Genomic DNA, 26,818 nt, shown 5'->3' on the forward strand with positions numbered 1-26,818 from the left:
GGAGCTGAGAGCGATGAAGCAAGATAGGAGGAGGCTTGAGCGGAAATGGAGACGAACTCCCGACGGATACAATTATGCGCTGGTTAGTGCTTCGACTAAGCTCTATGTAGGAGCAGTGAAGGCAGCTAAAAAACATCATTTTGCTGCCACTATTAAATCATCTCTTTGCCGCCCAGCGGAGCTCTTTCGAGTTGTCCGGGGGCTTCTCCATTCAAACCCTCCGGACACGGTGGAATCATCGGAGGCCCGCTGTAATCAGTTTGCCGATCACTTCCAGAATAAGATCTCATGTATCCGCCAGGACCTAGACTCTCAAGTTATAGCAGTAGATCCTAGTGAGATGTCCGGAGCACAGTCTTGTCCTGTTTTGTTGGATGAGCTTCAGTTGGTTCAACTCGAGGACGTGGACAAGGTGCTTGGACAGGTACGTGCAACCACTTCGGTACTGGATCCTTGCCCCTCCTGGCTGATAAAAACTAGTAGGAATGGAACAGGTAGCTGGGCCAAGGAAGTGATAAATGCCTCTTTACGAGAGGGAGTGGTCCCGGGCTGTCTGAAAGAGGCAGTGGTGAGACCACTCCTGAAAAAGCCTTCCTTGGACCCAGACAATTTTAACAGCTACAGGCCAGTGGCGAATGTTCCATTCCTGGGCAAGGTCTTGGAACGGGTGGTTGCTGGCCAGCTCCAGGCGCTATTGGATGAAACTGATTATCTAGATCCATTTCAATCGGGTTTTAGGCCCGGTTTTGGCACTAAGACAGCCTTGGTCGCCCTGTACGATGACCTATGTCGGGAAAAAGACAGAGGGAGTGTAACTCTGTTGATTCTCCTTGATCTCTCAGCGGCTTTTGATACCATCGACCATGGTATCCTTCTGGAGAGGCTCGCGGAGTTGGGAGTTGGAGGTATTGCTTGGCAGTGGTTCCGCTCCTACTTGGCGGGTCGTCTCCAGAAGGTAGTGCTTGGGGAACATTGCTCGACACCGCGGGCTCTCCAATATGGGGTCCCGCAGGGGTCAGTTTTGTCCCCCCTGCTTTTTAATATCTACATGAAGCCGTTGGGAGAGGTCATCAGGAGTTTTGGAGTGCGTTGTCATCAGTATGCTGATGACACGCAGCTCTACTTCTCCTTTTCATCTTTTTCAGGTGAGGCTGTCGATTTGCTGAACCGTTGCCTGGCCTCGACAATGGACTGGATGAGAGTTAACAAACTGAAGCTCAATCCAGACAAGACTGAGATGCTGTTGGTGGACGGGTTCTCTGATCGGATGGTGGATATATACCCTGTCCTGGACGGGGTTACACTCCCCCTAAAGGACCGGGTTCGTAGTCTGGGAGTCTTTTTAGACTCTTCCCTCTCACTTGAGGCTCAAGTAGCCTCGGTGGTTAGGAATGCGTTTTACCAACTTCGGTTGGTAGCCCAGCTACGTCCCTATTTGAGTAAAGAGGACCTTACATCAGTGGTACATGCTCTGGTAACCTCACGTTTGGATTACTGTAATGCGCTTTACGTAGGGCTACCTTTGAAGACAGTTCGGAAGCTACAACTAGTGCAAAATGCGGCGGCCAGATTGCTGACAAGGACCAAGCGGTCCGAGCATATAACACCTGTTCTGGCCAGCTTGCACTGGTTGCCAATATGTTTCCGGGCTAGATTCAAAGTGTTGGTATTAACCTATAAAGCCTTATACGGTGCGGGACCACGATACCTTGCGGAACGCCTCTTCCGATATGAACCGGCCCGTGCACTACGTTCTGCTACGAAGGCCCTTCTCCGGGTTCCGACTCACAGGGAGGCCCGGAGGGTGATGACAAGATCTAGGGCCTTCTCAGTGGTGGCCCCCGAACTATGGAACAGTCTCCCTGAGGAAGTACGCCTGGCGCCGACTCTGCTCTCCTTCCGGCGCCAGGTCAAAACCTTCCTATTCTCTGAAGCATTTTAAGTTACACTGATTTAATTTTAAAAATGTTTATTGTGTTGGATTGTTGCTTGTATTTTAGTATTGTTTTGTTATTTATTGTATTTTTATGCTGTTTTATGTTCACCGCCCAGAGAGCTATTGCTAGTCGGGCGGTATATAAATTTAATAAATAAATAAATAAATAAATTTGTTTACGAATCAGCAACTGAGAAACCTGGGTGAGTCATACTTTTTCTCTTTTAAATATAATTAAGGAAGAAAGAAAATGTAAACAACTTATATACTTTTTTTACGACAAAAAGCTGGCCTGAATTTGGAGTTTTAAAGTTTAAAAACGGATGAGAGGTAATTATTATATTTTGGCCTATTTTTCTCTTTGGACTATTTCTCTTTGGACGAATCTGCTGCTCGTATATGTTACTAATTGTTTGGTGTTGGGAACCAGAATTGTTTTGCATTCTTGGATGTAGATAAGAACTGTGCTGTGCTGGCTGGACTTCAATAACAGGCCTGGAATATTAACTCTTTTGTTGGTGGAGGAAAAAAAAAAAAGAAATAGACTGCCTCTAGGTTTTGAAACAGTGATTAATATCAGAAATTAAAGGCTTCTCTTGAAAATGACAAGTAGAAAAGCAACTAAGGCCCAGGAGCGAAGAGGTTCTACTGATCCACAGGAAGGGGCTATACGCCCAGATATGTTTCAAAAAATAATGGAAGGGATTAATGATATAAAACAGGAAATGAAAACTGAACTGACAGATATAAAAGACTATATTAAAACACAAGTGGATGAGATCAAAGGGACAATTGGGCAAATAAAGGAGGATGCAAAAAACACTAAAGAAAAGGTACAAATCTTGGAGAATAGAACAGATATATTAAATCTGGAATTAGAAAAAAACCTGGATTATATGGCTGTGACTGAAATGAGAAATAAAGAACATTGTTTGAGATTCCGTGCAATTCCTGAGGAAACAGGTGAAGACATCAGAGATAAAATTGTTAATGCTCTAGTAAAATTTCTGGATTTGAATGAAGATCGGATGGAATTTGAAATAGACAAAGTGTATAGAATTAATTCCAGATATGCAACAATGAATAAAATTCCAAGAGATGTGCTTGTTCATTTTATAAAGAAGACGACCAGAGATATGGTATTACAGCAACACTTTAAAAATACCTTTAAAATTGATGGTAAGGAAATACTGGTGATGAAAGAAATTCCTATTAGACTTTTACGTAAGAGAAAAGAATATGCTTTCCTTACAGAGAAACTTAAGCAACGCAAAATTCAATTTAGATGGGATGTTCCAGAAGGAGTGATCTTTACATTCAGGCAACAGAAATATAGATTGAATACTGTTCAAAAAGCAAGGGACTTCTTGAGAAAAGCTTCAAAAGACATGGATGAAGATAAACTCAAAGATATGGATATAATTCCTGGGAAACAAAGTCAACAAAGATATGCAGAGGAAGGGAAGGAAGATGATGGATTAAAAGGAGCATCAGGCACATTTTAAAATACACGCTTAAAGATGGATTACAAATATCTAACTTGGAATATAAATGGAGCCAATACGGTGCAGAAGAGAAAGAAAGTGTTTAATTATTTGAAAAAATTAAAATTGGATATAATTTGTTTACAAGAAACTCATATTAAGAAGAAAGATTCCAAATATTTGATTTGTAAAAATTTGGGTGAAGAATTTATTTCGGCTGGACCAAAAAAAAAAAATGGAGTTGTTCTCTACATTAACCCACAATTGCTTCCTAAATTGGTATTACTGGATGATAGTGGTAGATTTGTGGGGGTTGAAATTACTCTACAGGGTACAAACATTTTGATAGTGGGTATCTATGCCCCCAATGAAGATAAAACAAGGTTTTACACAGGACTTATGGAAAAATTGTCAGAGTTTTCATATGACCATTGGTGTGTTATGGGTGATTGGAATGGGGTAATCTCACCAAAAATTGATAGGCTTTCTGAAAAAAATATCAAAGAGACACAGGGTAAATTACCAAAGATTTGCTTTGAACTGATGGAAAATTTAGAATTGGTGGATACCTGGAGATATATAAATGATAATGCAAAGGAATTTACTTATTTCTCAGAAAGACACAAAACATTCTCGAGGATTGATATGATTTGGATGTCTAAAATTTTAGCGAAGGATACTTTTAAAATGGATATATTACCAAAAACTTTTTCGGATCATAACCCTGTGATATTAACTTTAAAAAAGAAAAATCTTGGATTTAGATGGAGACTAAATGAATCTTTATTACAGAATGACAAAGTAGTACAAGAATGTAAGAAGAAATTAAAAGAGTTTTTTGAACATAATTTACATAAAGGAACAAGTGAAAATATCGTTTGGGATACAAGTAAGGCATTTATGAGGGGATATTTTATTAAATGTAACTCTGAATTAAAAAAAAAGAAACAACAGAAAATGCAATTAATTTTGGAAGAAATAAAACAAAAAGAGGAAGAATTGAAAAAGAATCCAACTAAAGTTTCTATTGTAAATCAAATTAAAATGTTACAGAAGCAAGTATCAATGCTGACAGTTAGAGAAATTGAAAGAAAACTAAATTTTGCTAAACAAAGGACTTTTGAATTTGCAAATAAACCTGGGAAATGGTTAGCATATAAATTAAGAAAAGAACATCAAAAAAATATTATTTTAAAGATACAAGAAGGAGATGAGACGTTGACAGATAATGTAAAAATTAAAAAGATTTTTCATCAATATTATTCAACATTGTACAAATGTCAGGAAATTCCATCTGAAAAAATAGAAGAGTATATATCTAAACAGAATTTGCCTAAAATTACAGACTTTCAGAGACAAGCTATTAATGGCCCTATTACGTCAAGAGAGATATCTGAAGCTATAAACAAAATTAAATTAGGAAAGGCACCAGGACCAGATGGGTTATCTGCAATGTATTATAAATGTTTGGAGGAAGAACTCTTACTACCTTTACAGTCTACAATGAATCTTATTCTGCAAGAGGGAAAGATACCGGATAGTTGGAAAAATGCTAATATAACATTAATACCTAAAGAGGAGCAAGATTTAACTAAAACAAAAAATTATCGACCAATATCTCTATTGAATAATGACTATAAAATTTTTACAATGATCTTGGCAGAAAGATTGAAAATAATATTGCAACAATTTATTCAGGAAGATCAATCAGGGTTTTTACCTAAAAGACAATTACGTGACAACGTCAGGAATGTCTTGAATGTTTTGGAATATTTAGAACAACGAAATGATAAACAAGCAGCTTTGATTTTTTTAGATGCTGAAAAAGCATTTGATAATTTGAATTGGAAATTTATGTTTCAGGTTTTGGAGCAAATGGATTTTGGAGACAATTTTATAAAATGGATTAGATCGATTTATACATCTCAGAAGGCTCAGATAATTGTTAACGGAGATTTAACGGATTCATGTGAAATACAAAAGGGTACAAGACAGGGATGTCCTTTATCTCCCCTTTTATTTATTCTGGTCTTAGAAGTGCTGCTTAGAGATATAAGGCAAGATAAAAGAATTTCGGGATTAAAGATAAAAAAAGAAGAATATAAATTGAGAGCATTTGCTGATGATTTGATAATTGTACTAGAAAATCCTTTGGAAGGAATTAATGTATTGATGGACAAATTAAAAGAATTTGGACCGTTAGCAGGATTTAAGATTAACAATCAAAAAACAAAGATGTTGGTGAAAAATTTAACTTTAAGGGAACAGAAAGTGTTAATGGACAAGACAGATTTTACAATAGAGAAAAAGTTGAAATATTTAGGTATCATTATGACAAATAAAAATTCAAAGTTGTTTCATAATAATTATGAAAAATTATGGACAGAGATTAAGAAAGACTTGCTAAGATGGGATAAACTACAACTGTCATTAATGGGTAGAATATCTGTGCTAATAGTGTTTTTAAACAACTTCCAAGCATTTTCGAGTGATGTGACCCTCTGGACTTTGTTTTTCAGCTTTCTTTTTACCAATCCCCTCATTTTTGTGAAGTTTCCTCTTTTGAAGTCAAATGTGACCGTGTTGGATTTTCTTGGCAATTGGCCATTTACATGTATGTTTAATTTAATAGCACTGTGATCACTGCTCCCAATCGGTTCAACAACACTTACATCTCGCACCAGGTCCCGGTCCCCACTGAGGATTAAGTCCAGGGTTGCCATCCCTCTGGTCGGTTCCATGACCAACTGATCTAGGGAATAGTCATTTAGAATATCTAGAAACTTTGCTTCTTTGTCATGACTGGAACACATATGCAGCCAGTCTATGTCCGGGTAGTTGAAGTCACCCATTACTACCACATTTCCTAGTTTGGATGCTTCCTCAATTTCATATCTCATCTCAAGGTCTCCCTGAGCATTTTGATCAGGGGGACGATAGATCGTTCCCAGTATTAAGTCCTTCCTGGGGCACGGTATCACCACCCACAACGATTCTGTGGAGGAGTCTGCCTCTTTTGGGGTTTCGAGCTTGCTGGATTCAATGAATTGTCAGGGTCCAGCCATTTCCTTGTGGTTTCAAAGCAGCAGATTCCCCCTGAGGTGGAAGGAAACCTATTAAGGTAGGATGACATCCATATTATCAGGTGGTTCCTGGGTCCAGGAATTAAGCAATTTGCCTGTTCTAGAAAAGACTGCACTCCCCTTTAAGCAACAGGTGCGCAATCTGGGCTGTTCATTGAACCATCATTGCTACTGGAGGCCCAAGGGGCACAGTGACTAGGAATGCCTGTTTTCAGTTTTGGCTGGTGCTCTAGCTATGACCTGTTACTGGACAGGGATATATTGGCCACATTGATCTATTTGTTGGTAACCTAGATTGGACAACTGTAATGTGCTCTATATAGAGCTGCTCTTAAGATTAATCCAGAAATTGCAGCTTATGCAAAATGCAGTGGTTGAGCTGCTAACTGGAACAGCCTACTATTTTCTTATAATACCACGCTTGAAAAACTGGCAATAGCTGCCAGTTTGCTACTGGGCCAAGGGTAAGGTTTTGCTGTTGACTTCCAAAGCCCCGAATAACTTGGTGCTTGGTTATCTGAAGGAGCACCTTTGCCCATATAGAGCTGGCCAGCTATTAACATCTTGGGGTGAGGCCCTTCTGGTTCTGCTGCAGCTATTTTGTTTTTGGTGACTCCTGAGAATGCATTTCTCTACCCAGGCTTTTATGGGTTACAGATACCAAGCCATGAAAGTCTGGCTACTGTAGCAGTTATTTTTATTTTTACTTTGCTTTGTATATTGTGATGTTACCTTGTTTTAATGTATTGTTTTCTTGTGTTTTTCTGTTGTAAACCGCCTTGGGATTTGTATGAAGGTCAAGATAAAATATTTGAAATACTCTTTTGTGTGGCCCAGGATTATTATATTAGGTTACTAGCCCTCATAATTGTGGAAAACACAGCAATTTGAATTGTCATGTTCAGAGTCTTTAAGTTGATTGGTTTATATATGAAATCATTCTAACAGGTGAAATATTTTGTTGACGGAACTAATTAGAGGTGCCTGCTGATGTTCATTGAATTTTCATTAAAAATTATCCTAATGTTTTTAACCAGGTTGCCAGGATTCAGTTTCAGATACAAGAAGCATTACAGCGTCAGTGTTCTCATCATTCTTCAGTGCAAGATGCAATTTCCCAGTTGGATTCTGAGTTGATGGAGATTAGCAAGGTATCTTAAAATAATAACAAAAATTCTCACATTTCTTTGCATTGTGCAAAAAATTCAAGTTTCCAGGTTTAGGTGTTTTCTCCATCTGATATCTCCCAAACCATTTATTTTTCTCATTTAATCAAGAAAAATTGCGCTGCCCTTTTAATTTTTTATAGTATGCTGCTATGTACTGTTTTAAGCAACAATCACTCTGTGTATGAAAAATAGAAATGTATATAATAGGTATTATTTTGTATTGCTTTTACATTTTTATTTTGTTATATACCAGCCTGATGTTTTGCAAGAGGGCAGTATATAAACACTTGCATAAATTAATACATTTCTTATTATAGTGCTCTGTTATTAGGAGATTGAACAGGTTTTAAGAAAAGCTTTTATTCTCTATTTGGGGTAGAAGAATGTTATTAAATATTTTTATTACTTTGTGTAAGCTGCCTATTAAGCCGTTTATATTTCATCCTGAATTTGTTATTTGTGAATGATCAAACTGTGTTGCCTTTTTTAAACTGCAGCTTTATGGGGAATTTGCTGATCCATTCAAACTCTCGGAGTGTAAGCTGGCTATTATACATTGTGCTGGTCATTCAGACCCTATTTTAGTGCAGACACTTTGGCAAGAAATAATTGAGAAAGGTAGGTTCAACTAGTAACATAGATGCTTAGAAGTATACAACATTATGGAATGATGCGCTCCTGTGATGCTCATCAGTCCAAGTTGGGGGGAGGGTAGGAATGCATTTCCTCCTCCCCAACATGAGTATTAATTATTTTAATTAAAAAAAGAAACTTTTGTAGGATTGGGTTCTGTGTAGGTGCTCCACTTCAGATCTTTTTTATGACAAGAGGCTATATTTCTCTGTATTTAACATTAGAAATAAGCATTTGGCCTGTAGCTCCATAAGGAAATGTGACACAGAAGATATGTCTGTGCAGCGCAGCTTAATGTTTCTCAGTGAGCAGACTGACAGAGTAATTAGTCAGAGACCCTTGCAAGCAGAAGGAGAAATGTGGGTTTCCCCTTTGTCTGGACCAGGCTTTATTTCCCTCCCTCCTATACCCTTTTGAGAGTTTCCTGAAATTACTGAGAAAACATATGTGAAACTCTTTGAACATTCAGTGGTGCTCAATAAATGTTAACTATTATTGTATTAGAGTGCTTTTACAATTGATTGGTACCTATAGGGCTTTGGTGCAGCTACTACCACCAGATTTGAGCAAAGTGTCTCCTGGTAGGCCCCCTTCTGTGTCGGTAATTTCTTTGGCTGCTGGTTTACCTGGAAGCAGCTGGTGGTTGTCTACAAGCCACCATTTTAAATTTCCAACAATGGCCCCAACTTAGTATCAGCCTGAGGCATTCTGAGAACTTAATGGCAGCTCACAGGCCCAGCTACCTGGTCCAGGATGCCTAGGGCAGGCATGAGTACTCTTGGAGGCACTAAGGCCCAAGCAACTGCTCAAGGGTGCTGGTTGCTGAAACAGCTTGCCATAGATCTCATCTTGCTGCCAGAGCTATGCATACCAAGTAGTATGTTGTCATAAAGAACAGTTTCTTGTGTTAAGGCACAAGAACATTTCATATTAATTGTAAACATTTTACAGATCTCCTAATCAACTTGGTGCCATGGGTTTTATGTTTCTAGCCTAGAGAGATAACATAGTTTCCATCAGCAGGATGTGTGTGTGTGTGTGTGTGTGTGTGTGTATATATATATATATATATATATATATGTATATGTATGTATGTGTATGTGTATATGTGTATATATGTGTATGTATGTGTATATGTATATATGTGTATGTGTATATGTATATGTGTATGTGTATATGTATATATGTGTGTATATATATGTATATATATATGTATATATATATATATATATATATATATATTACTATCTGCAGTTCTACAAAAATGGATATACATTCATAGCCCAACTGTAGAAGGGTCAAGTGACAAGTTTTGGGTTTTTTTAAAGAAAATGGCTTGTTCTGTGTGTTGAAAATGGAAATAGCATAAAGCATTTAACTGATCTTCTAAAAGAAGTGTATCTTTTCTCTTTCAGCACTGAGCGATAGTGTGATTATGAGTGCTCCTGATAGGATGCAGGCTCTTAGCCTGAAGATGGTAATGCTTGGCAAAATCTATGCTGGGACACCTCGCTATTTTCCTTTAGGTATATAATTCAAATTAGAGATATTTGGAGATACTGTAAAATAAAATAACAGTAAAGCCAAGAGTAAACAGGGAGGGAATGAAGAAAAAAATCAAACAATCCTTCCAAAAGTCTGTCCATCTTACGTCAAACCTAGTACTTCCTGTCAAATATCCTCAATCAAATGCCAAAGTACTGAGCTATTGAATTCCGTATCAGAAATGTATTAAAGTGGGGGAAGGAGAAGCCCTCTTTATTAATTTGCCTGAACTTGTGTAGGGATGTCCCCAGGTATGTCAATTCCTCTCAGACCTTCCTAAAGGCAGTTTCTATATGCATTTGACCACTAAGAAGACTGTGGCAATCAGAAGAAGAATCGGTTTAGAAGATTCCAATTCTGCAGAGCATTCTGGGTACATCCATTAGTGGTCTCAAATATGTTCTGCATGTAACCAGGCTCAAAGTGACATTTAAATTATTCTGAATAGACTCAAAAGTAACTATAGGAAGAGTCCATATGGAGAACATGAGCGGCAGGATAAGGTTGTGGGATGCATACATAATTTTCCAATTAAGAGTAATGGCTGGTATGAACCCTATGCTTATGTCCACATATGCAGTTGAATCAGTATTTAAGTAAGTAAGTAAACTAAGTATTAAAAATACACATTCTTATTTATGTCCTCCATGAGTCCCAGAAATGGGTACTGCTTTTGCGTGGGCCCCATTTTGGAACCTTCTTGAACTCTGTCTAATCTTGGCTAAAGAGTTGTGACTGCACATGGAAGTTTGGCAAATACCTTCAAACCATTTTGAGAACACCAAAACATCTTTGGTTTTGCGCAAGAGCTAGTGATTATTGTGAACTAGGAAGATGAATGGGCAAAGACCTCAGACTTTTCAGGACTTTCTTTTCTCCACCACGTCCACAAGTGTGTGGTACAGCAGGGTATTTTTGAAAACATCCACTGAAAATATATCTTGTCAGGTTGACTGAGTGAAGGAGCTTACAATTTTTCTTTTTTTAAAAAAGGCAACTAAACTTTGTAACTGATAACTTCTTGAAGAAAAAATTTACATCTCATTGCCCATTTTTTCCCCTTAGATTTCTTAGTGCAGTATCTAGAACAGCAAGTTTGTTCTTTGAACTGGGATGTGGGGTTTGCAACTTACACAATGCAAGAAATTGGTGTGCCATTACCGAGACTTCTTGAAGTATATGATCAGCTGTTCAAAGCACGGGTAAGAGGAAAAACTCAATCTGTTTTTTTGTTGAGCTGTTGTTTAAATTCCGTATTGTCACAAGTGACAGAGTGGAGCATGTTATACATTTTTTAAGTATAGCATTGCTGAGATATTTAACCGAAAGAGAATTATAGGTTTGTATTGGGCCACACATTTCAAACATATAAAATATGTTTGTAGCAGGTTGGCATTGATCCTGAGGCAGTAGATTGTGACCATATAAACTCACCAAATTGGTCAGTGGAATACCAACTTGCTGTCAGTTGGTTGTGGGTGAATTTTGGCACAAAACTTTGAAGGACTAATTTTGGTTTTTTTCCCTAACATGTAGATTCCAAACAAAAACAGAATTTGACTTTCCCTTAGATTTTAAGTTACAGACCTACAGGTCTGGGATCTAACTTTAATCCCAAAATGCAAAATGGAACTTGTTTCAGATTTGTGACTGTATACGTCAGGTTTTCTCTTCACTAGTTTAGAATGACTAGATGCAAAGGAGGATAGGGTTCTGCCCTAGTCATTGTATTGTATTGTCATTGAAAGTTGTTATTGCTGCTTTTTAATAATAATACTTCATTATCTAATTTGTGTAAATTGTATTGTTTTTCTTGATATGTATTCTGTATTTGTGTTTATTTTTCGTAAGCCGCCTTGAGGGCCTTTTGGCCAAAAGGCAGCATAGAAATAAACCGTAAAATAATAATAATGATAATAATAATGATAATAATAATAATAATAATAATAATAATAATAAAAGTCTGTAGCCCCTGAAGAATGCAGCAGCATAACAGAATTCCTTCAAAGCCCCAAGTCTACTCAAGTTTGTAGAGGCAACTTGGTGAGACTCTTACTCCTTTGTTAAGAAAGTCTGAGAATCTTTTCATCATAAGATTCCTGTAAGGCTTAATTGTAAAGTTTTGATCACTATCCAAAATTTTATAAACACTTTTCCCTCCCCCAGAGTCTCTCCATTGTCCAAGACAGTGCAGTTGCTCCATTCGCAGTCCCCTATTTTAGTTGTCTCCATCTTAAATCTGCCTCTTCTCAGCTTTGTTTGTTGCCTCTGAAGTTGTGGTGACGTTATTTCTAAAGCTCCTTCATCTGCTGCTATTGTATTTGCTGCTGCCTCTCCCATCCCCATCGCCTTATACACGTGTGGGCCAAGCTGCCATTGTCAGGCTGCTTTTGTAGTCAAGCCGCATCCTTTCTGGCACAGCTTGCGTCAGATCTTCTAGTGAGGTGCAGCAGTCAGGGCTGTTCCTGGCTATCTCTCCACAGGGCCCTATATTTTTAATAATTGTATAGAAGAGGGAAATTTTGCAGGTGCAGTTTGCCATGTAGGGTGAAAATGCCTCACCTACACAGCTTATTAAAGAAAGGTGGGGGGGTTGCATCTTGTTACCCTTTCTTCTCCTGCTTTTATCTTCTTTCATTTTCTTTGAAAAGTAAACGTGGTGGTCCTATTCGCAGGAACCATTTTACATTGGAGAACAACCCACCAGTTGAAGACCAGTGCCATACAGCATAGTCAAAATCCTTTTTTGGAAAAAAAACACAACCCATCTTCCAAGCAGTTGCTGTGGCTGGGGAGTTTCTGGTTTGCTTTCTATGCCTTATAAACCATAGCCTCATTGACTTTGCCTTATCTCAGCTACACTATTGCTGAAAGTTAGCCAGCATTTTTTAGTTTAAACAAGCCCAGCATGCCCGTGTTGTATAATACCACAGTGTGGTAGACAGGGACTTGCCATGAGTTGTATGGAGCTGCATCTGTCAAGGGTATGGGTTTGGGGTGGATGCCTGGATTGAGCACGAGGCTTGTGCTGCTGCATAAGGTGTGAAGATCAAAGAAAACAATTTAAGTGTTGTGTAAGGATAGGGAAGAACTTTCTACATTTTTGTTAGCTAGATGAACTTGTGAAATGTATAATAAAGCCTGACATGCAACTAAGGTCAGTCCAGAATCATCATCTGTCATTTCTGTGTCGTAACAGGAATATTAATGCATTATTTTTAGTATTTCATGTACTAACATTTCGGACACACTTGTATGTTGATTAAGCATTTCCAACTTCTTGTGATGTAATCCCCCCCCCCCCAGGATCCATTCTGGAGTAAAATGAAGAAGCCATTGCACCTTCTGGAATGCATTCATGTATTGTTATCGGCATATGTAGAAGATCCTAACAAAGTTCTTGGCTTTGAGAGGTAACTTTAATTTGAACATATATAGACATTGTATGTAGACTTAATATATTCTGGAAATGGGTTGGTTATCTTCTGTAATAGGGTATTAGAGAGAGTCATGGAAGAAATATTTTTTAATGTACATTTGAATTTTTGATACCAAAACTCATTTGTAATGAATTAGAAAAAAACCTTTGATTTAAATTATGATTCTCACATCATTTTATTATTTTTTTAACTTAATTTAAAAGCTTTTAAAAAGCACTCAACATTTTAAGCACTGTAAAATATAGAATCAAACAATATCATTAAAACAAAATACAACATAAAACCAATAAAAGAGTAATATCAAAGCATATAAAATCCACAAGTATAATTTCCCCAGATTATCTAAGTGATCTTACACATCTGTAGAAGGGCAGGCAATCTTTCAGGTCAGTTCTCTTGGTTTACAAACTTATAATAATATTCGTACGTTTTTAAAAAGAGGAATGACTCTGTGTACTAAGACAAAAATTGGTTTTAGGAATACGTCTGAACTTCATTTTTCTGACATACCCTTTTGCAGGTATTTGGCCTGGGAAGGTTGTGGCATGTGGACAATTGGGTGGAGTTGTCTGGGGTTACGGGGGATCATAGACCCTTACTTTTTTGGGAACAGTATCCCAGCAGGGTCCCTATGAACAAGCCAATAAGCATGAAAGGGGAATGTGTTAGCCACTGAGAAGAGTCTTCTCACTTGGCTAACAACATGCTTCCTTGGCCTTTCGTGCTGATTGGAGCAAATTAGAATGAAAAGAGGTGTGAGTCACTGAGAGGACTCTTCTTAGTAACTAACACATCTCCATTTACATGTTCTTGGGCTTCTAGGGTAACCGAGAAGTGAGCTTCATGGCAAAGTATCTTGTCCCAAATCCTAATCCCGCACTTGACTTCATTTCAGAATTCTTAAAATCAAAATAGGTCTGGCAATGTTTAGCCCTCATAGAGATTGAGCAGGGGAAGTCTATGCGTACAGCAGTTTTATTGTGGTTCTATAATTTGTTAATTGCAGAAGAGACAGTGAATCCTGGGGTGCAGCTGTGAGGGGGCATGGTGTGACAATCATGAAGGGACCCTGCACTTCTGAATCTGCCACTACAGTACTGTATGCAATACATTATATATAGGATGTGTATTCTCTCATACTGCTTATATGGCATCATCAATATAAATAGTGCTATAGAAAGAAACATAAGCAAAGAAGGAAGACCTTGCTGAAGGAGCTTACCATCTTTATATACAGTAGGGCCATGCTTTTCGGCGTTCTGCTAATACAGCAGTTTTCAATTAGAGTAAGGCCCCACTCATACAGCACTTGTTCTACTTTTATGGTGTTTTTTGGGGTGCTATTTTATTGACGGAGTTCCACTTTTCAGCGGGGGTCTGGAATGTAACCTGCCATATGAGTGGGGCCCTACTGTATCTTATTCAGAACTGACACATCCTGTTTCATTACACCTGCCTATCCTATTGCCTGCATGGTTGTGGAAGATCATTGCTGACTCTTGACTGTAGCTTCAGAATTGGGATAATGCAGCACATACAAAGTTTGAGGTCTCTGTATTCTAACAAGAAACTAAAATTGTTTTCTTTCTTTCTCTTTAGACTACGGCGATTCACAAATATTTGCTTGGATGCTGTTAGCTGTTACCTTGTTGAACTGCAATCTATAAGTCCAACACTAGCTGTACAGACCATTACAGGGAACTTTAAATCTCTACAGGCTAAATTAGAGCGGCTTCACTGAGCACAGTGATAAACCACTATTTCTCCAGGTGGAATGTACTGTCACTGCACTGGAATCTGAAGAGGCAAATGCTTATATAGAAGTATGAAAACAATCAAGCTTCTTAAGAAATGGATGATTGAATGATTATAGTTTTGTGTTGTATTTTCTTAACTAACCTCACATGTAGCAGAATGTACAAATGGGGTTTTTTTTTAATTACTGCCAAATTTTTCTGGCAGTGAAACAGTTTTATATGCTTTGGATTAAGACATATTGTATAATCTTGCCCTGGCAATTAAAATTATTTGTTAAATGGGTTTCCTTTTCAATTTTACATGGAATTTATACAAGGTGCTTGGCAATAAAAGTGGACATCATACAGCTATATATTTGAGCTTGCCGTGAAAAACAGGCTTGGGATTATAGAAGGCAACTATATGTAAAACTATTAATTATACATTAATTGTTGACTGCACTGTCAACCTGATTGGTAGCCTGTGCCTACTACAAATAATATAGCAGTTCGGCTGCTCTCCTGCACTGTACCTTTAAATTCCCCCCTGAAGGGAGAGTCAAAGCAATTCTGGCTTCTCCCTCAATGCCTTATAAGCAGTAGCTTCTTATAAGGTGCTAGGAGATAATGGTACAGTGTATTTTGATTGCTAAGATCACCTTATCTGGAATCACTATTGTGCAATAAATAAGTGATTTATACTTTTGACCATGGATTCTTTCTTGGCAAGCTACAAAACCTGCTGCTTAGATAATTATGCTAGTTTCTGTCCTTTCAAAATAATTGACTGCATTGAGATGTAATGGCAAACCAAGGTTTAGTGTTAACATGTCTGAGCAGCAGCCATGAGGCAGCCATGAGGTTGTGCATGCCTTCCTCTTCTTTTGCAGCCTGCTTTCTAAACAGATTATATATAATCACTAAAACATCAATAAAAATGTACATGGTAATGGGAACTCAAAATACATTTTTATTTAATACCTTCACCCCTCCAAAAGCCTGGGCAAAGAAGTACGACTTCACCAATTGGCAAAATGACAGCCATTTCTGTGCATGTTGCACCTCAGAGGAGAGGTCATTGCCTAAGTATAAGGTCACCACTGCAAAAGCCTTTTCACATGCCCCCACACTGCGCAACCTCCCTGCAGCAGAATACAAGCAAGACCTCTTCCACTGTAGAAAGGAAACTGTTAAGGACACAGACTATCAGGATTGTGCTGAAAGCTTTTCTTAAATGAGGGATAGTAAACTTGACGCTCTCCAGATGTCAACTACAAATGCTACTAGCCCTGACCATTGACCAAAATTGTCACAATCATTTCTCCATCCTTCATTCAAATCTACCCGTTCATTATCAAAAGCCTCTTGTTCCTTTTCCAGTGCCTCAGTCAAATGGAGGCGCTCTATTTCAAATTTCTCATTCAAACCCTCACAATCATTTCCCCCCTTTTCTTTTAACTCCAAACACTCTTTCAAAGGCTCCCTCTGCCTGAGCCAACTTACTCCTTGACTCCTGACTTTTCTTGCGTTCTTCCTCTAACAAATCTGACAAATCCTGACATGCATTATAAAGTCCCTAAGCGGCTGCAGCACTTTTCTTTGATTTGGAAGGCCTGCACTCTTTGCAATATCCTGCATAGGCCTCAGTCATGGTTTTCATAGGGTCATCTGTCTTAAAACAATCATCATCCCACACGCACCTTCCTTTCTTAATCAACCATTTCTCTATTTTCGATAGGCACTCTACTGGACTCATAAAGCGTTTTATTCCCTCCATGGCTGCCACTTTTGCCATAGCTTAGAAATCTCCAACACCAAAAGCCAAATGCAAAGAATGAAGCAGTGCACACACAAAACAACCAAACCTAGTTTCAAAATAAGTTCAGGGATGAGCCACCTTCAAATGCCACATTCCCAAATCAAGTCACTCATGAGTAAAGCTGTTGTCACCAGCTTTTTCTCCCATATTGACTCTCAAAAGGAAAACAGAGGGGGCGGTATCTAAAGGGACAGGAACCAGTTAGGAGTCTCTGCCAGCCAGAGCACTGAACATTCCCAGTGCAAATCCTGTTTCCACCTTTTCCAAGTACCTAGCCCCACCGGCTCAAAATACTTGCAAGGCTTCGTTCCCCAGGACTTTGCAGAAGGGGAGGGAGACACAAGTGTTATCAAGGGCTTTCAAAATGGATGGGACCCAGTTTAGGGAACCCCCTTAGTAGCTTCTGGCCACTAATGGGTTAACCTCTCCATTATCAACTTTAGCTAATTGCTGTGTCACAATCACAACCACCGTTTGCCAAAGCCTTGTTGCCAAGGACAGAAGGGGAGGGGGATAACAATGTGCCAGGGAATTTCTATACCTTAACCTCTGGATTTACCACAGCATTTAAAGGACATTTCCCCACTCACTTTAAATCAAGAGACAGCAAAACATAGTAAGAAAGTAAAGGAAATTACACTCATTCCCAGAGCTTGGAAGTAACTAGTTACAAGTAACGAATTACTTGTAATTCATTACTTTTTTGAGTAACGAGTGGGTAATTCCTTCACATTTTGATTGTAATAGAACTAGGAGTAATTTAACTACTTTTGTGGAGTAATTGTAACGTTTCCAGAATTACTTTTGGGCATCACTTGGGGGGGGGGGAAGCAGGGGAAATCTTCTGCTCCTCTGGTTTGTGGATGAAAATCATGTGCCTCAAACTGGGCTTCTGTGCAGTGTTGCTCTTTCCTCATGCTCTGTGGATGAGGAGGAGGCGACGAGGGAGGAGGCGGAGAGTGAGATGGGGTGGAGTGGAGAAAACAATTATTTAAAAAACCGGATAGTGGTGGTAAAGAATGGAGGGCAAGAACACGGATAAAGGAGAAGGAGGCAGCAGCAGAATGGAGATAAAGAACTGTGGAGGTGAAAGATGATGTGTGTGTGTGTGTGAATACTGTGCTTGCTCTTGGCACACAAAATGGCCTCTACCACCCTCTGTGGCTACTGTGCTGGATTTGCAGTATTTTAACTTTTTTGCATCTCGGGGGAAAATGTTTGCTTGGTGAGTGTCCCTTAGCTGGTGTCAGGGCAGGGTCTGGAAGGTGGTTAAGTGAGAGAGATTACGCTTTCTGGCTGAGGGGGGTTGCACTTGGTTTGATGTGCAAAGATCTGAGTAGTGGCCTCAGCCTCCCTCCTCACCACCCTTACCAGCGGAGAGACCATCATTGCTATCTTATGAATAAAAATAATTATTCTACTACCTCTGTATGTGTTTGCTTATTTTTAATGTTGTTTTAGGCTACTTAGATGTGCAGCAGCCAAGCCCAGCACCTTGTAGGCAGTTTTTTTAAAAGTAACTGAAATGTAATTGTAGTGATTACATTGGAGGAAAAGTAATCAGTTACTTTCAGAGCAATTGTAATTGTACCGGTAATTACTACTTTTTGGGGCATGTAACTGTAATTTATTACTTTTAAAAGTAATCTTCCAAGCTCTGCTCATTCCAGTTACATTCAGAACTTGGCTACCTGTTTCCCTGGACTGCAGGACTGTTCACATGTTACTTTGTTCCTGCAACCCTTGCTGCCCGCTTGATTCTCCACCAGTTTGTTACGACATGTGTTTCATGGGACATGAGGGTGGCAAATGCACACACTCAGGTTCCCAAGAGCACATGTCGTAACAATACACATTGCAATTGTAACATATCATAGAAAAGTTATTCCCTTGAGTGTAAGAAAAGAATCTGCAGTTTTTATAAGCGCTTGCATTTAAAATATTTTCATATGCCACCCAGTTAATTGCGCTATCTTGGCGAAGCAAAGAGTTTGTGCCATAGTAAATTCGTTAATTTTTAAGATGTCTTTGCTGATTAAAAAAAAAGTTGCAATCTACATACTTTAGACCAGAGCTTGGAAAAGTTACTTTTTTGAACTACAACTCCCATCAGCCCAATCCAGTGGCCATGCTGGCTGGGGCTGATGGGAGTTGTAGTTAAAAAAAAAAGTAACTTCCAAGCTCTGCCTTAGACTAAGCCCTATTAACTACCACACATTCCTTAGCAGATGCGTGTCGGATAGGAATCCTGTGCACACTTATCTGAGGTGAGCTCTATTTCTGAGTCTGTGCTACAAGACCATGGGGGAGGGGGTCTTAGAAGCACCCTGCATAACCTACTGTTGGGTATTGTTAGGTCCAAACCCAACACGCAAGCCGTCACTGTCTCCTCAGCTCACGTACACCCGGGAAGGTGCGGAGGTGAGTGCAATTACCCACTACCAGAGGCTAAGAATAACACAACACAATAATTACATTTGCAAAGGGGACCCAAGACCTTAAAGCAAGATGCCTTTCAGAAGTGGGAACCCCGTTTATTGAAAAGACAAAGATTATATAGTTTCTTTACAGATAGCCAAAATGGGGGAATATACGTCACACAATAGCATAAAATATTGCCAGTCATAGTAACATCTAAGAAATAGAATTGGGGTGCTTGAGATAAGAATGAACAGGAACATTCAATCCTTTGCTAGACACAGTAACACTATAGATATGGAAAGAGGGGTACTTTAGAATAACAAGTAAGGCACATCTTAGTTCCTGAGAAAGGGGCTCACACAGATATGCGCCCTTGAGATAAGCGCTTCCAGACTTTAGCAAAACAAAGGATAGTGTGGGAGGAGGAACAGTTTCAGGCAAGATCATTAAACTAGGGAAATCTCCATTTTACATTTGCAAAGAGATACGTGTCAAGGCCTACAAGCTCACAAATTAAACTAAGGAATGTCTTTGTACTATATGATGGCAACTTTATATGGGCCATCCAAACACTATGCATATGATATATGGTCAGGAAAGCATAATTCAGCTTGAATAGGCTTTTATTCATAGAGCCACTGGAAGGTTGAAAAGTAGGTCAGCAGGAAATAAACCGATATCAAAATTATATCAAACACACTTTATTTCCAAACCTAACAGTATGGAAATATTACTGACTTGATATAAAGTAGATAACGGTTTATTTCCCGATGACCTGACCCCAAACATTCCAGTGGCTAAGTGAATAAAAGCCCGACTGAACTGGAAATGTGCTCCCCTCCCATTTCCTTGTGCATATCTATACTCAGTGTCTTATATGATGTTACCAACTGTATCACAAAAGAATGCCAATGCTTCATTTACATGGTTGTACACCTTGACACGCATATGCTTACAAATGTAGAAATGTAACCTGAGTGTATCCTTAGTTTAATGATCCCACTTGTAACCGAAACTCCCCTGCTCCTATCTATCCTTTGTTCCTCTGACTCTGAGTGCTTATCTCAAGGTCTTAGAAACTATGCAAGCCCATGTCTAAAAGAAGCATGATGTTCCTGGCTTTTGTTATCCTAAGCCCCCCTTTTTCCATATCTTAGATATTACTATGTCTAGCAATATTTTCTATTCTTTATGACGTCTGCTCCCCATCTTTGTAACCATTGGGGAATCTATATAATCTACTGTATTTCCATAAACGGGGTGCCCACTTCTGAAAGGCAATTCGCTCGCAGGTCTTGGAACCCCTTTGCAAAGGTAATATTGTGTGTGATTTCCTAGCCTCTGGCAATAGATTCTTGCTCTCAACTCCGCACCTTCCCAGGTGGATGTGAGCTGAGTAGACAGTGACGGCTCGCGTGTTGGGTTTGGACCTAACACTACCTTAGTCTTAAAGACTAAACAAATTTGATTATGGCATAACTTTTTGTGGACTAGAAACAGTGGGCTCTAGTTCACAAAAAACATGCCCAAATTAAATTTCTTAACTAGGGGAAATCCTTCAAATGATGTTAGACTCCCAACTCCCATCAGCCCCAGGCAGTACGGATGATGGGAGTTGTAGTCCAGTAGCATCTGGAGATCCCCCGTTTCCTATCCCAGCTTTCAGGCGCTAGAAAACTTTTTGCTACAAAACACTACCCCCTCCAGAATCTGCAGAACCTACAGTCCGTGCGACTCCTGGGGATGGCTCAATCCAAAGGCAAGAAAGAGTGCTCGCGTGTAACGACAGGAGGGAAGGAAGGGGGGTGATAATCTCTGCCCGTCAGCAGGCGGAGATTCTTACTCCGTTGCAATGGTCTCCGTGGGGCACATGCGCACTAGGTCGCTTAGTCTCCCGCTTCCCTTCCCCGGTGGTTGGTAGCTTGGTAGCTGTTAGGGCCACGAGAAAGGAAAACCGTGGATGCTGAAGAGGCGGAGACAACGCGTACGGTGGGTTAAGCGCAGCAGACGCCTCAGAGGCGGGTGTGGAGGCCTCCTTTTTCTCCTCCCCATCCTCTGTGCCAGAGAATATATGTATTCCTTCTTCAGGCGAGGATAGACCGAGCTTTCATCCCCGAGATTAAGTTGGTGGCTTCCTTCCACCATAGGGTTGCCAGGTCAGAACCATCCAAAAACCTGAGAAAATGGGGGTGGGCCCTAGTGACATCATTAAACATGATACATTGTATCAACCACAGTTGCTTGGAGCATACCATTCAAAAAAAATTCTCTGGAGGTGGGGGAGAGAGAGAGAGACAGGCAATGAAGACTCCAGACCTGCTCCAGTAGGTCTTCCCCCCACAGAGCCATCTACCTCAAACTGCCTTGTGGAAAGGATTCCAGAACAGAGAGAGGGAGGGGCAAAGACCACTTCAGAGTCTGCTGTAGATGAACTGTACCCACCAGTCCACAGGGCCTTTTATACCACTGACTACCCTGTGAGGAGGATCCTGGTGAATTTTGATATTGTTTATTGTGATTTTGTTAATGTATTTTTGTTATGTGTAAGCCACCTTGGAAGGATTTTTATGCTAAAAGGCAGATTATAAGTAGTTATGTGATGGCTATGATTTCCTGGGCTGCTTTTTGCCCAGCATTTTCCTCCAACAGCTGTGCCATGCAGGACTTTGCAAGCCTGGGAGCATGTTCTAAGTGTGTGTGTGCTAAGCACAGATTCGAGGCACCCACAGTCACATACTACTAGTCCCTGTTCAAGATCAGGTGAAATAGGCAAGATCAGGCAAAGCATAGGTCGAAGTCCAAAGCAGCATGCTGGATGGCTGCATGTGAGTATAGGCTGAAAATCAAACAAGGCAAGTTTGAACGTTGCTACAATAACCAGCAATCCCAGACAGAGCCTTAAACAGGACTGCACCATCTTCTGAGCAGCTAGCCCTGCCTCTAATGAGTGAAGCCTCTTCTCTTAAAGGGCGGCAGCCTGTTTTAGAAGCCATTGACTCTGGAAATACAGAGGGGGCTGGTGGTCTCCTAGGTCTCCAAGCTACAGACCTAAGAGTTTGAGGAAGGCAGTGCGGCCTCTTCAATGTGGTGGCATCTTAGACTTCTCTGGTGCTGGAACTCCTGAGGAGGTGGGAATGTCAGAGGCTGATTCTGGTGACAAATCCCCATCCTGGTTCAGGATGTCCTCTGCATCCATTACTAATACTAAATTTATTTACTTATTAATAAATTTATTATCCATCTTACAAAACACTGCTTAAAAGCAAGAAAAAATCCTACTACCAGGCAAACTGGAAGGCCCTGGACAATGCATTTCGAGAGAGGAACGAGGCAGCCTTCTGGAGCTGTCTACAGGGGAAATTCGACCCAGGAAGCTATACCCCGATGCCCCCTATAGTGCCCCCTATAGTGCAGAAGGAATGGATAACACACTTTAGCTCAATTTTCGGCAGTTTCCATCCTCCTAAAGTAGTAACATTCCTGAAGCGCTGAAAGACCTCCCGCTCTGGCCACCAGTCTCTACTGAAGAAATCAAAACGCTAGTATCCTCCCTGAAAGCCGGGAAAGCTCCAGGTGAGGACTCGATACCTCCCGACTTTTTCCTCCAGGATTTATCATGGTGGGCTCCGCTTCTTGCAGCTCTATTTACCCGCATAAATAATACGGGCAATATTCCACAAGGCTGGTTATCCAGCATAGTAGTCCCTATCTTTAAAAAAGGAGATCCTACGAAGCCATCTAACTACCGCCCCATTAGCCTTTTAGATGTATCTTCAAAACTTTACGGGCGTCTCCTACTCAATAAACTAAATGAGTGGGAGCAATCTAATTTGATAATACATGAAGAACAGGCAGGTTTCAGACCCAACAAAAGCACTATTGATCAGGCCTTTATTCTACATCATTTAATAAGCAAGACAAGATCTAAAATGTGGCCATCTTTATATATTGCTTTCGTGGATTTTTCTGCGGCCTTTGATACAGTTGACAGAGGGCTCCTCTGGCAGAAACTGGCCCGAACAAATATTGATCAAAGGCTGCTATGGCTGATTAGAGCCCTGCACCAATCTAATGTGATGAAGGTGCGCCTAGATAATAAGGGCACATTGTCATCCAAAGTCCCAGTCCATAGTGGGGTGAAGCAAGGTTGCTTATTAGCTCCCTTTCTATTTAATTTTTTTCTAAACGACATCGTCGAGGCACTTTCATCACCTTCTTTCTTTCCCCCTTCTATAGGTACTAAAAAGATCTCCATTCTTTTATATGCCGACGATGCAGCCCTACTTTCTCTAACCAAAATTGGCCTCAAAAGAATGATCCTAAAGTTAGAAGAATACTGCCACTCCCAGAATTTAAGGATAAATCAAACTAAGTCTAAAATCATGGTTTGTGGCAAATTCATGAAGGCCAATAACAGCTGGTCATTAAATGGGGTCCCTATTGAGCAGGTCACTACTTTCAAACACCTCGGCATCCACTTCTCTGACAGACTTTCTTGGGCCCCGCAGCTAAAGGCAATAAACTCAGCCGGTGCCCAAACCCTGGGGATAGCCAAAAGGTTTTTTTTCACTCAAGGAGGACAGCTTATCCTCCCCATGATTAAAATACTAAAATCTAAAATACTTCCAAAGATTCTATACGGAGCAGAAATATGGGGATTAAGAGCTAGAACCATCTTAGAGCCCATGCAAAATGTGTTTATAAGACAAATGTTAGGCCTTCCAACAGGGACCCCGTCTGCTCATCTCAGAGCGGAGTTAGGCTTACCCTCAATAGCTGCATGCATTGATCTAACCTGTATACGTTACTGGCTTAGAATCTATAATATGAATGATGTAGCCTTGGTCAAACAGTGTAGGAATGAACAAATGCAGTTCGGTGGATGGGCAATCAAATGCCAGGCATTATTCTCAAAATATGATCTATCTCAGGCCAAACTGATTGAACTAAGCAGAGCTGCCCTCCGGAACTGGATTTTCCAGAGTGATGCAAGTCAAGATCGGATGACCATAGTGACAGCCCCCTTTTCACCTTGGTACCCCTATTTTAAACTTAATCATTTTTGTCTAACTATCTCCACGCAATCGATAGAGCCATCATTAGAAGAGCTTTCACTGCCCTACATTTTCAAACCATGCCCACAGCCTACCTGGAAGGCCGATACAGGGGCACTCCAGCTGCTCAACGCCAATGTATATATGGCTGCAAAGCAATAGAGGAGTCAGTTCACTATCTTTTTTACTGCCCACTCTACGACGAACCCAGAAAAAAAAATTTTGACACATCTTTTAGACCTTTTAGCGCCTTGCTCTGATAGAGAGAAGGCTTGTATGCTTTTATCCGATAATTTTAATTCAGTGACTCTCGCAGTTGCTAATTTTGCATTGGCCGCGCAAAAACTGAGAGAGGCCTTTGTCAAAGAATCTTCTACATTGATAAACTCCTGTGATCCCTATTATGCTATGAACCCAACAATGTTTGTAAATATTTGTGCACAAAGCCTATGGCTAAATGTTGCAATAAAGTTATTATTACTATTATTATTATTATCATCCATGGCCTCTTCCCAGAGGATGGGGAGTTGGAGCCCAAGATCATGAAATAATGTCAATTGAAGTTGGGAGATTAGGCTGAAGGAATTGGTTGGGAAGGGAAAGCATGCAACATGTGGATGGATATATATCATCACTGAATTGCAACCCTAATATTTACTAATAAATGGGAACCGACAAGGGCACAATCTGAAGATCCAGGGATTCTGAGAGTCTGAGAGGCAGTGACTGGCCCAAGGTCACCCAGGGAGCTTCATGGCTGTGTGGGGATTCAAACCCTAGTCTCCCAGGTCCTAGTCCAACACCTTAACCACTACACCACACTGGCTCTCAATGCCTTTTGACCCCTGTGCAAAAAAGTCCCACGAGGCAGCCCCGCAGCCCCTCCTGCTCCCTGGGCTGTGCTGCTGGGGTTCAGATGAGCAGAGGCTCCCCTCTGGAGCTGCTATTGCTGGGCCTATAAATAACCGGCTGTAATGCAAAGCGGACACTGGGGAGGCCAAACACACACACCCTTGCACCAGCCTCCTCCTCCTCCAGCAGGGGATCAAAACAAAAGGGACATCATCTTTGGGAGGGCAGGAGTCCCAACAGCATCCAGTGGGGACCGGGTCCCTCCCTGCTGTGGCACAGCCTGCCAAGTCCGGCCAGGGCACTGCCTTTCCTGTGGTGGCCCCCTCGCCTTCAAGAGCAGGCAAGCACCATCAGGCTCTCTTTAGCCCCAGCGGCAGCTATGCTGGCTCGGCTATTCAGAGCAGAGCTTGGAAAAGTTACTTTTTGGAACTACAGTTCCCACCAGCCCAGTCCAGTGGCCATGCTGGCTGGAGCTGATGGGAGTTGTAGTTTAAAAAAGTAACTTTTCCAAGCTCTGGCAGAGGCAGGTGTGTTTTTGTCACGGGGAGGCAGGGCGAGCCAGCGGGAATCCCTCCACCCAGAGAGTCCCTCAAGCAGCAGGCGAGGGCAGCAGCCAGCAGTCTGAGGCAGGGCCGCCGCCTCTCACCGGTGACATAGACATCGTTGCCGAGGGCGACGGCGCTGTAGCCGCCGCCGAGGTGCTCGGGGAACTCGGCCAGGTACCGCCAGTGCCCGGTGCGCAGGTTGAAGCAGTCGACGGTGACGAGCTCGTCGCAGTCGCGGTCGCAGCCGCCGAGGACGAGGATCTCGGCCAGGCCGGTGGAGGGGCGCGGGCGCGGGCGGAGGCGGGCGGAGGGCCCGCGGTCGTGGCGGTCCAGGCGGCCGGCCTGGAAGAGGCGCGCCTCGGCCACCAGGCGCAGGCAGGCCTCGGAGCGCGCCACCAGCGGCTCGCCCTCCAGGTGCGCCAGGAGGGCGAAGCGGCGGACGAAGGGCAGGCGGACGTGGGCCAGCAGCTGGGGCAGGAGTGGGGCGCGGGCGGGCGGCTCGGCGCGCACCCAGCGCAGGGCCAGGGAAAAGGCCGTCTCCTCCTTGGGGACGCGTCGCGCAGGTAGGAGAGGAGCAGCGGCAGCGGGAGGCGGTCCAACTGGGCGGCCAGCTCGCCCTCGGGCTCGGCGGCGTGGCGCAGGACGCAGCGGCGGCGGCCAGCGGCGCGCAGGCGAAGGCCTCGCCGAACTCCTGCAGGTCCAGGGAGGCCGTCGGCTCCAGGCGCGCCGCCAGCCAGGCGCCGCACGCCTCCTTGACGGCCGGGAACTGGAGCAGGTCGGCGGCGCGCAGGAGGCGCTCGGCCAGCTTCGGCCAGCTCCGGCCCTCCCGGCGGCGTCACCCGGCCCGTGTAGGCGAAGTCCAGCAGCAGTGCCAGGCACTCGTGCTCCACGCCGTGCAGCCACACCCGCGCCGCTCGCCGCCCGCCGCCGAACATGGCGCGGAAGTAGCTCGAGGCCGCCCCCAGTACCGCCCGGTGCGCCCCGAACTCCCCGCTGCCCGCCACCAGCGTGAGACGTCCAGCAGCGCCCGCAGCGCCTCCCTCCCTCCCTCCCTCCTTCTCTCTCTCTCTCTCTCTCTCTCTGTGGTAGCCTTCACGCATG

The 26,818-nt window shown here is 41.8% G+C and overlaps 1 protein-coding gene and 1 pseudogene across 1 annotated transcript in view; one reads left to right on the top strand and one right to left on the bottom strand.

The window, feature by feature from the left end:
- LOC133375312 (nuclear pore complex protein Nup155-like) overlaps window positions 1–15,968 on the top strand; it is a gene marked incomplete at its 5' end in the record, with an annotated part of 40,048 nt that extends 24,080 nt beyond the window's left edge. The window contains 6 exons of the mRNA XM_061606940.1: window positions 7,541–7,654; window positions 8,170–8,290; window positions 9,721–9,831; window positions 10,916–11,052; window positions 13,157–13,263; window positions 14,890–15,968. Coding sequence (XP_061462924.1) covers window positions 7,541–7,654; window positions 8,170–8,290; window positions 9,721–9,831; window positions 10,916–11,052; window positions 13,157–13,263; window positions 14,890–15,031 — 732 coding nt within the window. The remainder of the gene's footprint in view (window positions 1–7,540; window positions 7,655–8,169; window positions 8,291–9,720; window positions 9,832–10,915; window positions 11,053–13,156; window positions 13,264–14,889) is intronic.
- On the bottom strand, window positions 13,512–26,552 carry LOC133375313 (kelch-like protein 21; annotated as a pseudogene).
- Between the last annotated feature and the right edge of the window lie 266 nt (window positions 26,553–26,818).

Source organism: Rhineura floridana, unplaced genomic scaffold, assembly GCF_030035675.1.
Source record: "Rhineura floridana isolate rRhiFlo1 unplaced genomic scaffold, rRhiFlo1.hap2 scaffold_28, whole genome shotgun sequence".
Classification (NCBI taxonomy): Eukaryota; Metazoa; Chordata; class Lepidosauria; order Squamata; family Rhineuridae; genus Rhineura; species Rhineura floridana.